At 43.2% G+C, this 15,257-nt stretch overlaps 1 protein-coding gene across 5 annotated transcripts in view; it reads right to left on the reverse strand.

Annotated features, from left to right (window-relative positions):
- Positions 1 to 15,257, reverse strand: part of GAS7 (growth arrest specific 7) — a 237,151-nt gene that overhangs the window by 34,544 nt on the left and 187,350 nt on the right. For all 5 annotated transcript variants that reach the window (XR_010090911.1, XM_063456089.1, XM_063456088.1 and 2 more), the window contains one exon: positions 9,559 to 9,612. Coding sequence is in view for 4 of the 5 variants with exons in the window: in XM_063456089.1 (XP_063312159.1) it covers positions 9,559 to 9,612 (54 nt within the window). In the remaining variant the exon portion in view is untranslated. The remainder of the gene's footprint in view (positions 1 to 9,558; positions 9,613 to 15,257) is intronic.

The raw sequence follows: 15,257 nt of genomic DNA on the forward strand, positions 1-15,257 counted from the left end.
TCTACCAGTGTGTTTATCTGTGTGTATTTGAGTGTGTGTTTATGTGTATGTCAGTGTGTATCTGAGTGTATGTACCAGTGTGTTTATCTGTGTGTATTTGAGTGTGTGTTTATGTGTATGTCAGTGTGTATCTGAGCGTGTTTGTGCCAGTGTGTGTATCTGAGTGTATGTGTGTGTGTATGTGCCAGTGTGTGTATCTGTGTCAGTGTTCATATCTATGTGTGTATGTGACAGGGTATGTGTATGTGTCAGTTTCCGCATCTGTGTGTCAAGGTGTGTGCACGAGTCCGTGTGTTAATAGTGTGTATAAGTAGTTGTAATATGTAAATAGTTGTGTTCTGTCATAATAAAATATTTTGTCATTGTTCATACATGTTTGGTGGCTGTGTGTGTTTTGGGACATGCGTGTGTGTGTGTGTGTGTGTACATGTGCGTGCATTTGCTGGTGAAGCCACCTCCCTGAAATTATCTTTTGCATGTTGGGATGTCTGGATATACCGAGGGTGGTGTGATATGGGTACGGGGCATGCAATGTCAAAGGTCAGCTGGTGGCAGTCAGATAGAGGAAATGGAACATTGGAGAGATTATCGGTGTTACAGAGATTGGTGAAGATGAGATCAATATTGTTTACTGCTGTATGAGGTACTCTTAATACTGTGCCTCCATATCTCTTAAAAAGGTTCCCTAAGGCGTCTGTGTCTTTGTTATGGCTGCCGTAGGGCCTCCCTGTCTCTGTTATCCATATTAGATGGAGTTATACTGTGCCTCCCTGTCTCTGCTCTCCATATTAGATGGAGTTATACTGTGCCTCCCTGTCTCTGCTCTCCATATTAGATGTTGTTATACTGTGCCTCCCTGTCTCTGCTCTCCATATTAGATAGAGTTAGACTGTGCCTCCCTGTCTCTGCTCTCCATATTAGATGTTGTTATACTGTGCCTCCCTCTCTCTGCTCTCCATATTAGATGGAGTTATACTGTGCCTCCCTGTCTCTGCTCTCCATATTAGATGGAGTTATACTGTGCCTCCCTGTCTCTGCTCTCAATATTAGATGGAGTTATACTGTGCCTCCCTATGTCTGCTCTCCATATTAGATGGAGTTATACTATGCATCCCTGACTGCTCTCCATATTAGATGGAGTCATACTGTGCCTCCCTCTCTGCTCTCCATATTAGACAGTGTTATACTGTGCACCCCTGTCTCTGCTCTCCATATTAGATGGAGTTATACTATGCATCCCTGTGTCTGCTCTCCATATAAGACAATGTTATACGGTGCCTCCCTCTCTGCTTTTTATTTTAGATGGAGTTATACTGTGCCTCCCTGTCTCTGCTCTCCATATTAGATGGAGTTTTACTGTGCCTCCCTCTCTGCTCTTTATATTATATGGAGTTATACTATGCCTTTCTTTATCTGCTCTCCATATTAGATAGAGTTATACTGTGCCTCCCTAGCTCTGCTCTCCATATTAGATGGAGTTATACTGTGCCTCCCTAGCTCTGCTCTCCATATTAGATGGTGTTATACTGTGCCTCTCTGTCTCTATTCCCCATATTAGATGGAGTTATACTGTGCCTCCCTGTCTCTGCTCTCCATATTAGATGGAGTTATACTGTGCCTCCCTGTCTCTGCTCTCCATATTAGACGGTGTTATACTGTGCCTCCCTGTCTCTGCTCTCCATATTAGATGGTGTTATACTGTGCCTCCCTGTATCTGCTCTCCATATTAGATGTTGTTATACTGTGACTCCCTGTCTGCTCTCCATATTAGATGGAGTTATACTGTGCCTCCCTGTCTGCTCTCCATATTAGATGATGTTCTACTGTGCCTCCCTGTCTCTGCTCCCCATATTAGATGGTGTTATACTGTGCCTCCCTGTCTCTGCTCTCCATATTAGATGTTGTTATACTGTGCCTCCCTGTCTCTGCTCTCCATATTAGATGGAGTTATACTGTGCCTCCCTCTCTGCTCTCCATATTAGATGGAGTTATACTGTGCCTCCCTGTCTCTGCTCTACATATTAGATGTTGTTATACTGTGCCTCCCTGTCTCTGCTCTCCATATTAGATGGTGTTATACGGTGCCTCTCTCTCTGCTCTCCATATTAGATGGTGTTATACGGTGCCTCTCTCTCTGCTCTCCATATTATATGGAGTTATACTGTGCCTCCCTGTCTCTGCTCTCCATATTAGATGTTGTTATACTGTGTCTCCATGTCTCTGCTCTCCATATTAGATGGAGTTATACTGTGCCTCTCTGCTCTTTATATTAGATGGTGTTATACTGTGCCTCCCTGTCTGCTCTCCATATTAGACTGAGTTATACTGTGCCTCCCTGTCTCTGCTCTCCATATTAGATGGTGTTATACTGTGCCTCCCTGTCTCTGCTCTCCATATTAGATGTTGTTATACTGTGCCTCCCTGTCTCTGCTCTCCATATTAGATGTTGTTATACTGTGCCTCCCTGTCTCTGCTCTCCATATTAGATGGTGTTCTACTGTGCCTCCCTGTCTCTGCTCTCCATATTAGATGGAGTTATACTGTGCCTCCCTGTCTCTGCTCTCCATATTAGATGGAGTTATACTGTGCCTTCCTTTCTCTGCTCTCCATATTAGATGTTGTTATACTGTGCCTCCCTGTCTCTGCTCTCCATATTAGATGTTGTTATACTGTGCCTCCCTGTCTGCTCTCCATATTAGATGTTGTTATACTGTGCCTCCCTGTCTCTGCTCTCCATATTAGATGGTGTTATACTGTGCCTCCCTGTCTGCTCTCCATATTAGATGGAGTTATACTGTGCCTCCCTGTATCTGCTCTCCATATTAGATGTAGTTATACTGTGCCTCCCTGTCTCTGCTCTCCATATTAGATGTTGTTATACTGTGCCTCCCTGTCTCTGCTCTCCATATTAGATGTTGTTATACTGTGCCTCCCTGTCTCTGCTCTCCATATTAGATGTTGTTATACTGTGCCCCCCTGTCTCTGCTCTCCATATTAGATGTTGTTATACTGTGCCTCCCTCTCTGCTCTCCATATTAGATGTTGTTATACTGTGCCTCCCTGTCTCTGCTCTCCATATTAGATGTTGTTATACTGTGCCTCCCTGTCTCTGCTCTCCATATTAGATGTTGTTATACTGTGCCTCCCTCTCTGCTCTCCATATTAGATGTTGTTATACTGTGCCTCCCTGTCTCTGCTCTCCATATTAGATGGTGTTATACTGTGCCTCCCTGTCTGCTCTCCATATTAGATGGAGTTATACTGTGCCTCCCTGTCTCTGCTCTCCATATTAGATGGAGTTATACTGTGCCTCCCTGTCTCTGCTCTCCATATTAGATGTTGTTATACTGTGCCTCCCTGTCTCTGCTCTCCATATTAGATGTTGTTATACTGTGCCCCCCTGTCTCTGCTCTCCATATTAGATGTTGTTATACTGTGCCTCCCTTTCTGCTCTCCATATTAGATGGTGTTATACTGTGCCTCCCTGTCTCTGCTCTCCATATTAGATGGAGTTATACTGTGCCTCTCTGTCTCTGCTCTCCATATTAGATGGAGTTATACTGTGCCTCCCTGTCTCTGCTCTCCATATTAGATGGAGTTATACTGTGCCTCCCTGTCTCTGCTCTCCATATTAGATGGAGTTATACTGTGCCTTCCTGTCTCTGCTCTCCATATTAGATGTTGTTATACTGTGCCTCCCTGTCTCTGCTCTCCATATTAGATGTTGTTATACTGTGCCTCCCTGTCTCTGCTCTCCATATTAGATGTTGTTATACTGTGCCTCCCTGTCTCTGCTCTCCATATTAGATGGAGTTATACTGTGCCCCCCTGTCTCTGCTCTCCATATTAGATGTTGTTATACTGTGCCTCCCTTTCTGCTCTCCATATTAGATGGAGTTATACTGTGCCTCCCTGTCTCTGCTGTCCATATTAGATGTTGTTATACTGTGCCTCCCTGTCTCTGCTCTCCATATTAGATGGAGTTATACTGTGCCTCCCTGTCTCTGCTCTCCATATTAGATGGAGTTATACTGTGCCTTCCTGTCTCTGCTATCCATATTAGATGTTGTTATACTGTGCCTCCCTGTCTCTGCTCTCCATATTAGATGGAGTTATACTGTGCCTCCCTGTCTCTGCTCTCCATATTAGATGGAGTTATACTGTGCCTTCCTGTCTCTGCTCTCCATATTAGATGTTGTTATACTGTGCCTCCCTGTCTCTGCTCTCCATATTAGATGGAGTTATACTGTGCCTCCCTGTCTCTGCTCTCCATATTAGATGGAGTTATACTGTGCCTCCCTTTCTGCTCTCCATATTAGATGTTGTTATACTGTGCCTCCCTGTCTCTGCTCTCCATATTAGATGTTGTTATACTGTGCCTCCCTGTCTCTGCTCTCCATATAAGATGTTGTTATACTGTGCCTCCCTGTCTCTGCTCTCCATATTAGATGGAGTTATACTGTGCCTCCCTGTCTCTGCTCTCCATATTAGATGGAGTTATACTGTGCCTCCCCTTCTCTGCTCTCCATATAAGATGTTGTTATACTGTGCCTCCCTGTCTCTGCTCTCCATATTAGATGGAGTTATACTGTGCCTCCCTGTCTCTGCTCTCCATATTAGATGGAGTTATACTGTGCCTCCCTGTCTCTGCTCTCCATATAAGATGTTGTTATACTGTGCCTCCCTGTCTCTGCTCTCCATATTAGATGGAGTTATACTGTGCCTCCCTGTCTCTGCTCTCCATATAAGATGTTGTTATACTGTGCCTCTCTGTCTCTGCTCTCCATATTAGATGGAGTTATACTGTGCCTCCCTGTCTCTGCTCTCCATATTAGATGGAGTTATACTGTGCCTTCCTGTCTCTGCTCTCCATATTAGATGTTGTTATACTGTGCCTCCCTGTCTCTGCTCTCCATATTAGATGTTGTTATACTGTGCCTCCCTGTCTCTGCTCTCCATATTAGATGGAGTTATACTGTGCCTCCCTTTCTGCTCTCCATATTAGATGTTGTTATACTGTGCCTCCCTGTCTCTGCTCTCCATATTAGATGTTGTTATACTGTGCCTCCCTGTCTCTGCTCTCCATATTAGATGGAGTTATACGGTGCCTCTCTCTCTGCTCTCCATATTAGATGGAGTTATACTGTGCCTCCCTGTCTCTGCTCTCCATATAAGATGTTGTTATACTGTGCCTCCCTGTCTCTGCTCTCCATATTAGATGGAGTTATACTGTGCCTCTCTGTCTCTGCTCTCCATATTAGATGGAGTTATACTGTGCCTCCCTGTCTCTGCTCTCCATATTAGATGGAGTTATACTGTGCCTTCCTGTCTCTGCTCTCCATATTAGATGTTGTTATACTGTGCCTCCCTGTCTCTGCTCTCCATATTAGATGTTGTTATACTGTGCCTCCCTGTCTGCTCTCCATATTAGATGTTGTTATACTGTGCCTCCCTGTCTCTGCTCTCCATATTAGATGGAGTTATACTGTGCCTCCCTGTCTCTGCTCTCCATATTAGATGTTGTTATACTGTGCCTCCCTGTCTCTGCTCTCCATATTAGATGGAGTTATACTGTGCCTCCCTGTCTCTGCTCTCCATATTAGATGGAGTTATACTGTGCCTCCCTGTCTCTGCTCTCCATATTAGATGGAGTTATACTGTGCCTCCCTGTCTCTGCTCTCCATATTAGATGTTGTTATACTGTGCCTCCCTGTCTCTGCTCTCCATATTAGATGGAGTTATACTGTGCCTCCCTGTCTCTGCTCTCCATATTAGATGGAGTTATACTGTGCCTCCCTGTCTCTGCTCTCCATATTAGATGGAGTTATACTGTGCCCCCCTGTCTCTGCTCTCCATATTAGATGTTGTTATACTGTGCCTCCCTGTCTCTGCTCTCCATATTAGATGGAGTTATACTGTGCCTCCCTGTCTCTGCTCTCCATATTAGATGGAGTTATACTGTGCCTCCCTGTCTCTGCTCTCCATATTAGATGGAGTTATACTGTGCCCCCCTGTCTCTGCTCTCCATATTAGATGTTGTTATACTGTGCCTCCCTGTCTCTGCTGTCCATATTAGATGTTGTTATACTGTGCCTCCCTGTCTCTGCTCTCCATATTAGATGGTGTTATACTGTGCCTCCCTGTCTCTGCTCTCCATATTAGATGTTGTTATACTGTGCCTCCCTGTCTCTGCTCTCCATATTAGATGGAGTTATACTGTGCCTCCCTGTCTCTGCTCTCCATATTAGATGGAGTTATACTGTGCCTCCCTCTCTGCTCTCCATATTAGATAGAGTTAGACTGTGCCTCCCTGTCTCTGCTCTCCATATTAGATGTTGTTATACTGTGCCTCCCTGTCTCTGCTCTCCATATTAGATGGAGTTATACTGTGCCTCCCTGTCTCTGCTCTCCATATTAGATGTTGTTATACTGTGCCTCCCTGTCTCTGCTCTCCATATTAGATGTTGTTATACTGTGCCTCCCTGTCTCTGCTCTCCATATAAGATGTTGTTATACTGTGCCTCCCTGTCTCTGCTCTCCATATTAGATGGAGTTATACTGTGCCTCCCTGTCTCTGCTCTCCATATTAGATGGAGTTATACTGTGCCTCCCTGTCTCTGCTCTCCATATAAGATGTTGTTATACTGTGCCTCCCTGTCTCTGCTCTCCATATTAGATGGAGTTATACTGTGCCTCTCTGTCTCTGCTCTCCATATTAGATGGAGTTATACTGTGCCTCCCTGTCTCTGCTCTCCATATTAGATGGAGTTATACTGTGCCTCCCTGTCTCTGCTCTCCATATTAGATGGAGTTATACTGTGCCTCCCTGTCTCTGCTCTCCATATTAGATGTTGTTATACTGTGCCTCCCTGTCTGCTCTCCATATTAGATGTTGTTATACTGTGCCTCCCTGTCTCTGCTCTCCATATTAGATGGAGTTATACTGTGCCTCCCTGTCTCTGCTCTCCATATTAGATGGAGTTATACTGTGCCTCCCTCTCTGCTCTCCATATTAGATAGAGTTAGACTGTGCCTCCCTGTCTCTGCTCTCCATATTAGATGTTGTTATACTGTGCATCCCTGTCTCTGCTCTCCATATTAGATGTTGTTATACTGTGCCTCCCTGTCTCTGCTCTCCATATTAGATGGAGTTATACTGTGCCTCCCTGTCTCTGCTCTCCATATTAGATGGAGTTATACTGTGCCTCCCTGTCTCTGCTCTCCATATTAGATGGAGTTATACTGTGCCTCCCTCTCTGCTCTCCATATTAGATAGAGTTAGACTGTGCCTCCCTGTCTCTGCTCTCCATATTAGATGTTGTTATACTGTGCATCCCTGTCTCTGCTCTCCATATTAGATGTTGTTATACTGTGCCTCCCTGTCTCTGCTCTCCATATTAGATGGTGTTATACTGTGCCTCCCTGTCTCTATTCCCCATATTAGATGTTGTTATACTGTGCCTCCCTGTCTGCTCTCCATATTAGATGGAGTTATACTGTGCCTTCCTGTCTCTGCTCTCCATATTAGATGGAGTTATACTGTGCCTTCCTGTCTCTGCTCTCCATATTAGATGGAGTTATACTGTGCCTTCCTGTCTCTGCTCTCCATATTAGATGTTGTTATACTGTGCATCCCTGTCTCTGCTCTCCATATTAGATGTTGTTATACTGTGCCTCCCTGTCTCTGCTCTCCATATTGGATGTTGTTATACTGTGCCTCCCTGTCTCTGCTCTCCATATTAGATGTTGTTATACTGTGCCTCCCTCTCTCTGCTCTCCATATTAGATGTTGTTATACTGTGCCTCCCTGCCTCTGCTCTCCATATTAGATGGAGTTATACTGTGCCTCCCTGTCTCTGCTCTCCATATTAGATGGAGTTATACTGTGCCTCCCTCTCTGCTCTCCATATTAGATGGAGTTATACTGTGCCTCCCTGTCTCTGCTCTCCATATTAGATGGAGTTATACTGTGCCTCCCTGTCTCTGCTCTCCATATTAGATGTTGTTATACTGTGCCTCCCTCTCTCTGCTCTCCATATTAGATGTTGTTATACTGTGCCTCCCTCTCTCTGCTCTCCATATTAGATGGAGTTATACTGTGCCTCCCTGTCTCTGCTCTCCATATTAGATGTTGTTATACTGTGCCTCCCTCTCTGCTCTCCATATTAGATGGAGTTATACTGTGCCTCCCTGTCTCTGCTCTCCATATTAGATGTTGTAATATTGTGCCTCCCCGTATCTGCCCTCTATACAGGACTGCTGTCCTAGAGTCCCCCTGTCTGTCCATATGGGGTTCCCTAACACCTTCTTGTTAGTGCTCCTCGCTGTGTGTGTGTGTGTGTGTGTGTGTGTGTTTTCAGGTCTCCCCATGTTTGCTGGGAGGCTGTTTTGAATCAGTAAAACCCCATTACTGTCTTCTCCCATGCCTGCTACCAGTCACAGAACACACTATATTTATATCAGTATGTTACTAGAATGAAACTGGAGTGGGTGGCAAATATTGTATAGTGTTCTGCATGCACTGCTTCTGGTATCCAAAGACTTCCTGTGACGACTGGTGAACCGTCCTGATAACCAAATTAATATACAGGGACAGCAACCACAGAATGATAACACTGTGTAATGTTACATAATGTCACCAGAGGCATCAAACACACACATACATACTAGCAGGAGCCATTTCTGCACCACCCCCCCCCCCCCCCCCCTCCCCTTACTGCTACATTCTATCCCCAATTTACCTCCTATGAATGATAGGAATAGTGTAATATGAGGGCACTACATTTACATAATAGATATAGCAGTATAGAAAAATATTTAGAAATGTCAAGAGTATCCAGATCTTCTCTTAAAATGACTAAAATATTTGCCACCCTTTCCTTGCCCCCAATATTCCGAAAATGATCAAGAAGTAAGAAAAATATCATTCTCTGTCCACCTCTGGTGTCCAACGCCATATAAATTAATGACATTCTTGGAATTACCACAAGTCCGTCACATTTAGCACTTCGATGCTAATCATTGTATGAAAAATGGAAACATCAGGAAAAAAAGATCACTTGGGAAAAAAATGTCATAAAAATAAATATGGGAACATACTGAACACACACGGATATCCAGAGCGGCTGAAATGATAGCCTAGAGATAAAAGGTGGCATTAGGGGTAAAGTCCATTTTTTTATCCTTATTTATTGGCCAGGACATGGCAACTTATCAGGGAATAAACAGCAGAATTTCTCCTTCCCCATGAGCTATATTTACCATTTCACAACAGGACGAGAGGAATGATAAAGGCATATAGTTAAAGTGCACGCTCTACAAGTTAAGACATTACAGCCCACGGCCCCCCTCCTCTGCTTCGTTTTAATGCTAACTATTTTAATAAAAATCATCATGCAATATTCTCCGAGCCCATTACAAACAAACAGTGGAATTAATCAAATAAATAGGAGCTGGAGATTCCTTGTATTGCATAGAACCAGAAACCCACATATTTGCTGCACTTGCGGATACATTGTCATGGCAACAGACGAGCCGAGCTACATCTAGGGTACTCACCGTGATGGTCGTTTCCTTGGACTGTCTTTTGGTTGACGACGGGGACCCCGGACTCTGTGGAGAGAGGCAAGAGGCATCGTCAAAGCTGCTCTCTATATCGGACATGGTGTACGGGGAGGATTGCACTTGAGCTCAGCACTGTCACCGTGTCCCGAGGTAACAGACAGGAGATCGTTGGAGCACTGAGCCCAGCCAAGCAGCACACCAGATAATTCATCCAAAATGCAGTCACACCTCCTTGCTGATCCGTTCATGGACTGTAAGCGTTATCAGTACAGCTGCTCACACACACACTCACACACACACACACATACACAGAAAAGGGGCAAGGCTGCGGCACGAAAGCAGTTCTTAAAAAGCCATTGATGTGCTTGCTTCTGAGAGGCAGATATTTATATACACACTGTACTTTTCATGCACGGGCTGCTGTGTACAGTGTCAACATTCTACTGTATACTATAAACTGTGCACATGACACTGTAACCAGCAGGTACACATACCTTACATTAATGTAGCAATACACGGAGACATTTTATTTTTTTAAATTATTAAATTAATGGGAGCCCCTGTGTGATTTAATAAACATGTCAGAGCAAAAAGGGAAGGCTGAATCCTGCACCCACAAATTACGGTTACATTTTCGGATGGAAATGTGTTCGTATTGCCATGACGATAGGAAGGAAAGATTACTATTGTTTGGTTTATCTCAGCGTGTGAATGGATAGGGATGATTTATTTACATATCGAAATGACTGACAATCATGTAAAATAAAACGGTAATAAATGCAAATGATCAACATCTGAATGAACACATAATTGAAACAACTGTTACATTGAGTACATTGCTGTTAGTGCCGCACTTTGCACAGAGCAATTATAAATAGAGGAAGGGCTACACACGATAAGGACAGGTAGGGGTATGTACGAAAGGTTCAGGGCTGACGGAAAGAAAGATATAAATAAATAGTAAGATTGCTGGGCATGGCCCATCAATTTTTCTGAGATCAAAGTGAGCTGTCCTCTGGGGAATAAGGGGCTCTAATAATCTAATTGAAACCATCTCATCAAGTCTGTTTCTACAGAAATGGCTTTCGGTCCAAGGGGTTAAAGGCACTGTTTTGTGGGGAGGGCGGAAAAGGCGGGGAGAGGGGGAGATGTCACATTAACAGAGATATCTAAAAATTCATATTTGTGGCCAAACAAACTGAACAGGTTAAAACATTTTTGTAGATATTACAGAAGTGAAAACATGCATGCATTTAATCATGTATTTTATCATTGCGGGTTTATCTAAAAACAGCTTGCAAAACAGCTTGCCCTCTTGTCTGCGGCCTTTGTAAACCCTTTCTGTGACCGCCCAATCACAGACTTCCCAATGCAGCTCAATGAGAAGTCTTTGCAAGGCAGGTGCTCTGAGCAATTGCTGCCTCTTGAATTTAGCTCACTTGAGCTAACCAAACCAGGAAGTGACAAGACCGATTGTCTGACTGACAGCCAGGGGGGTGTAACAAGGTTTATTTATAAAAGTGCCAATTTCTATTGAAATCTGCACTTTTTGCAAAATGACAAAAGTAGGACACACTCTTCACACCCAATGGTTTTCAGCAAGCTAAAGTGCTTTAGGGGTCTGGAGTGGCCCTTTGATAAATATTTCATCTATACTAACAGATCTAAAATGTGCACTTTTCTGCTCAGCTAGTTAGGGGAAGAGGGGTAACACCTCTTCTTTTACACTGATTTTCTCATCTTGGTGATCAAGCCTTTAACAGCTACTAATAATGGAAACAGCAGAAAAATGAACAAGCATTTCTTTATGTCCCCTAGAGGGGACCCACAGGGCAGTTTTATAGTTTTGCCCATGCGTTGCTTTTGACAGGCTCTTACAGGTGATGTCATAGTGCAAGAAGGCAGTCCCACTGCGTTTTTCCCCCCAGCAACACGTCTTTCCTTTTTGGAAAGCTTCCACATGGTGTATCTTTACTGTATTGTAAAATCAGACATTCTTGTTGTATCAGTAAGCAGATGATGGCTTCAGAGAATTCCTTAATTACAGGGTGGTGCGTCTGTCGCCAGTACTGTAAGCTTTAAGAAAAATATTTCACGATGATTCTAGGTTAGTGGTTATCTGACGATTAATGATAGGAACGTCTAATTTTTATAAATTTATATAGCGGTTTCCAGGTGACTTTAACAGCCCTGCTATTATTTGTTGAAAATCCAGAAGTAAATTGAGCAAGGGATACCACCAACTGCTTTCTTTAAATGGTATACAGTTAGGGGGGCGTTCTGAGGGTATGTCACCTGTAGCAGGGATGTTCGTCCTCTTAACACCAGGCTGGGAAATGAAGGTCAATACATATGGAGAAATTTTGACATATGTTGCTCATAGAGACAAATAGCTTATAACTTCACCACTTCCTGATTCTGTTTGGTGTAAAGTGCACCATCGTATGATACACTCTGAATTGTAGATGGATATTCCATGTAGAAATGAAGTGGGTGTTATCTATGCATGCACATGCATGGCAAAGCTAATTTATATAAATTGCTAGGCTAGGTGGGCTCCAAAGCTCGTGTTGTACCTCGAGGCCCTTTTATTGGTTGAGAACCTGAGAATGTGATTTTATCCTAAAAAAATATATTTCTAACTTTACCTACGTCAGGGTTTAGTCATCACTAAACCGAGAAATGTGGAGAAATGTGGAGAAATGAAATGGCAAATTGTAGGTAAAACCAGCTGATCTTTTAACGTGTAATCCCATTGTCAATTCTCCACTTTTCTGAATTAACTCCATAAGTGCCTCAACTCATCAGCTTTTAAGTCTTTGTTTCACCAATCTCCAGTTACAGATGTCAGTGGATGGGTGCTCTCCAAGCCGCAATGTGTACCTTGAATTCTTAGCAAATTTAGAGTTTTATAGATCTTGCAAATACATGTTCACGGCAAGACGTGCATAAAGGAATTTGTTTTTCCATTATACTCCGCTACCCAATATATCATTAATAGCAAAAATAATAATACAAGGGATTTCTATGGGTACGTTGGCTATTTACAAAGATTTTTTTGGAAGCCGTAATTTATTGGTGTGCTCAGTCTTCTCACAGTCATATTATTAAATGGATACTTCAAGCACCATCACCACTTCAGCCATTTGAAATGGTCGTTGAGCTTGGAGTCTCTATACACGACGTTTCGCTATGCTGGAGGTGTAACTCAAAGAAGCATCATTAGCCGTCCCAGAACAAGAGACCCCCTGAGACGTACGTGCAAACGTACAAGTCATGTCACTTCTGTACATAGTGATAGTCTGATGTCTGCGCTGGAACACAGGTACGTTTTAGATTTCGTTTTTTGTTTGGGAATGGAACCGGGATATAAAGGGTTACTCTAACCAAAAACATTTAAATTAGAATACTGTTTTTGTTGGTTGGAGTAACCCGTTGATAATATAGTGGAGGGCTCTTTGTTTGAAGAGATAAAAAGTATTTCTTTTTTGAATTTGGAGTATATAGTAGGTCCACACATATAACGGAAGGGCTGAGAAAGGTTTTTAGTGTGTCGAGATGTGTAATATCCCAGAAACCCAGGTGCCAACATGTGGGTTCCTTGCTGCTGTTGCTTCCTGGAGCCTGGGATCTGAGAAGCGTTGAACGCACAGACAATGGGTTAACGACGACTGCAAGGAAGTGAATGATTGCAGTATTGTATTGATTTATGTCTAGTCTAAGGACTACTGAATTCTCTCACACTGTGGGGAAAGATGATAAATGAGGGGGATGTTCCGGGCTGGCATTGATCGTGATCTAAAATACAGTGTCTGAAAGGTGGAAGTTATGGCTGAACGCACAGTTAAACATCTCGAAACAGAATGAAGATTATTAGAATGGATTTAGTACTGACGCAAAGGGATTCTGTCAATATCCCTGAAACCTATACAACTGGGGTCACCTATAGTACAAAGTGAGGGGAACCAGTAATACTGGGGTCCCCTATAGTACAAAGTGAGGGGAACCAGTAATACTGGGGTCCCCTTTAGTACAAAGTGAGGGGAACCAGTAAAACTGGGGTCACCTATAGTACAAAGTAATGGGAACACATAAAACTGGGGTCACATATAGTACAAAATGATGGAAAGCAGTAAAACTGGGGTCACCTATAGTACAAAGTGAGGGGAACCAGTAACACTGGGGTCTCTTATAGCACGGAGCGAGGAGAATCTGTCAAACTGTGGTCACTTATACAGAGCGAGGAGAATCCGTCAAACTGGGGTGACTTGTAGTACAAATTGAGGGGAACCCGTCAAACCAGGGTCACTTGCAATACAAAGTGAGGGGAAACGGTCAAACTCTAATCACGTATAGTAGAGAAAGTGGGAGGAACAGATAAAACTAGGGAACCCTTATAGTAATCATCCCGGGAAACCCATGAAACTGGGGTCACATATAGTACAAAGTCAGGGGAACAATCAAACTGAAGTCACTTATAATACAGAGGGGAAACCCCTCAATATGGGGTCACATAGTATAAAGTGGGGGGAACCTGTTAAACTGGGGTCATGCCACTTGAGTAGTGAAAATATGTTTTAAAAAACATTATCCAAACTGGTCAATACCAAAACATGTAAGGATCCAGATGTGGAAAGAGGGTAATCTTAATAAAATTACAAATCTTTATTGAAAGCCATTGAATGGACATTAGAGGCACCTGGGCAACTTAATGTACCGGTTCGGGGTCATAGAGCCTGTCCCAGCAGGTTCAGCAATGTAAACACTGCCTCTAGTCGCTGTCACTCTGACAGACTTCCTGGGTTCGGTCCTTCAAAGACTGCAAGACCGGTGTTTAGTGTCTCCTCTCTCTGCATGGGGATGCTGAATGATCCCCATAGAAATGCACTGACTGACACCAATAGTATATAGTGAGGGGAACTTGTAAAACTGGGGTCACAGTATAACTTACTGTGAGGGGAACTGGTAAAACCAGGGTTACATTAGATCTATAACTTACTGTGAGGGAAACTGGTAAAACCAGGGTTACATTAGATCTATAACTTACTGCGAGGGGAACTGGTAAAACCAGGGTTACATTAGATCTATAACTTACTGCGAGGGGAACTGGTAAAACCAGGGTTACATTAGATCTATAACTCACTGTGAGTAGAACTGGTAAAAACAGGGTTACATTAGACCTATAACTTACTGCGAGTAGAACTGGTAAAACCAGGGTTACATTAGATCTATAACTTACTGTGAGGGGAACTGGTAAAACCAGGGTTACATTAGATCTATAACTTACTGCGAGGGGAACTGGTAAAACCAGGGTTACATTAGATCTATAACTTACTGCGAGGGGAACTGGTAAAACCAGGGTTAACATTAGATCTATAACTTACTGCGAGGGGAACTGGTAAAACCAGGGTTACATTAGATCTATAACTTACTGCGAGGGGAACTGGTAAAACCAGGGTTACATTAGATCTATAACTTACTGCGAGGGGAACTGGTAAAACCAGGGTTACATTAGATCTATAACTTACTGCGAGGGGAACTGGTAAAATCAGGGTTACATTAGATCTATAACTTGCTGCAAGGGGAACTGGTAAAACCAGGGTTACATTAGATCTATAACTTACTGTGAGGGGAACTGGTAAAACCAGGGTTACATTAGATCTATAACTTACTGCGAGGGGAACTGGTAAAAC

This window comes from Pelobates fuscus, chromosome 5 (assembly GCF_036172605.1).
Source record: "Pelobates fuscus isolate aPelFus1 chromosome 5, aPelFus1.pri, whole genome shotgun sequence".
NCBI lineage: Eukaryota > Metazoa > Chordata > Amphibia > Anura > Pelobatidae > Pelobates > Pelobates fuscus.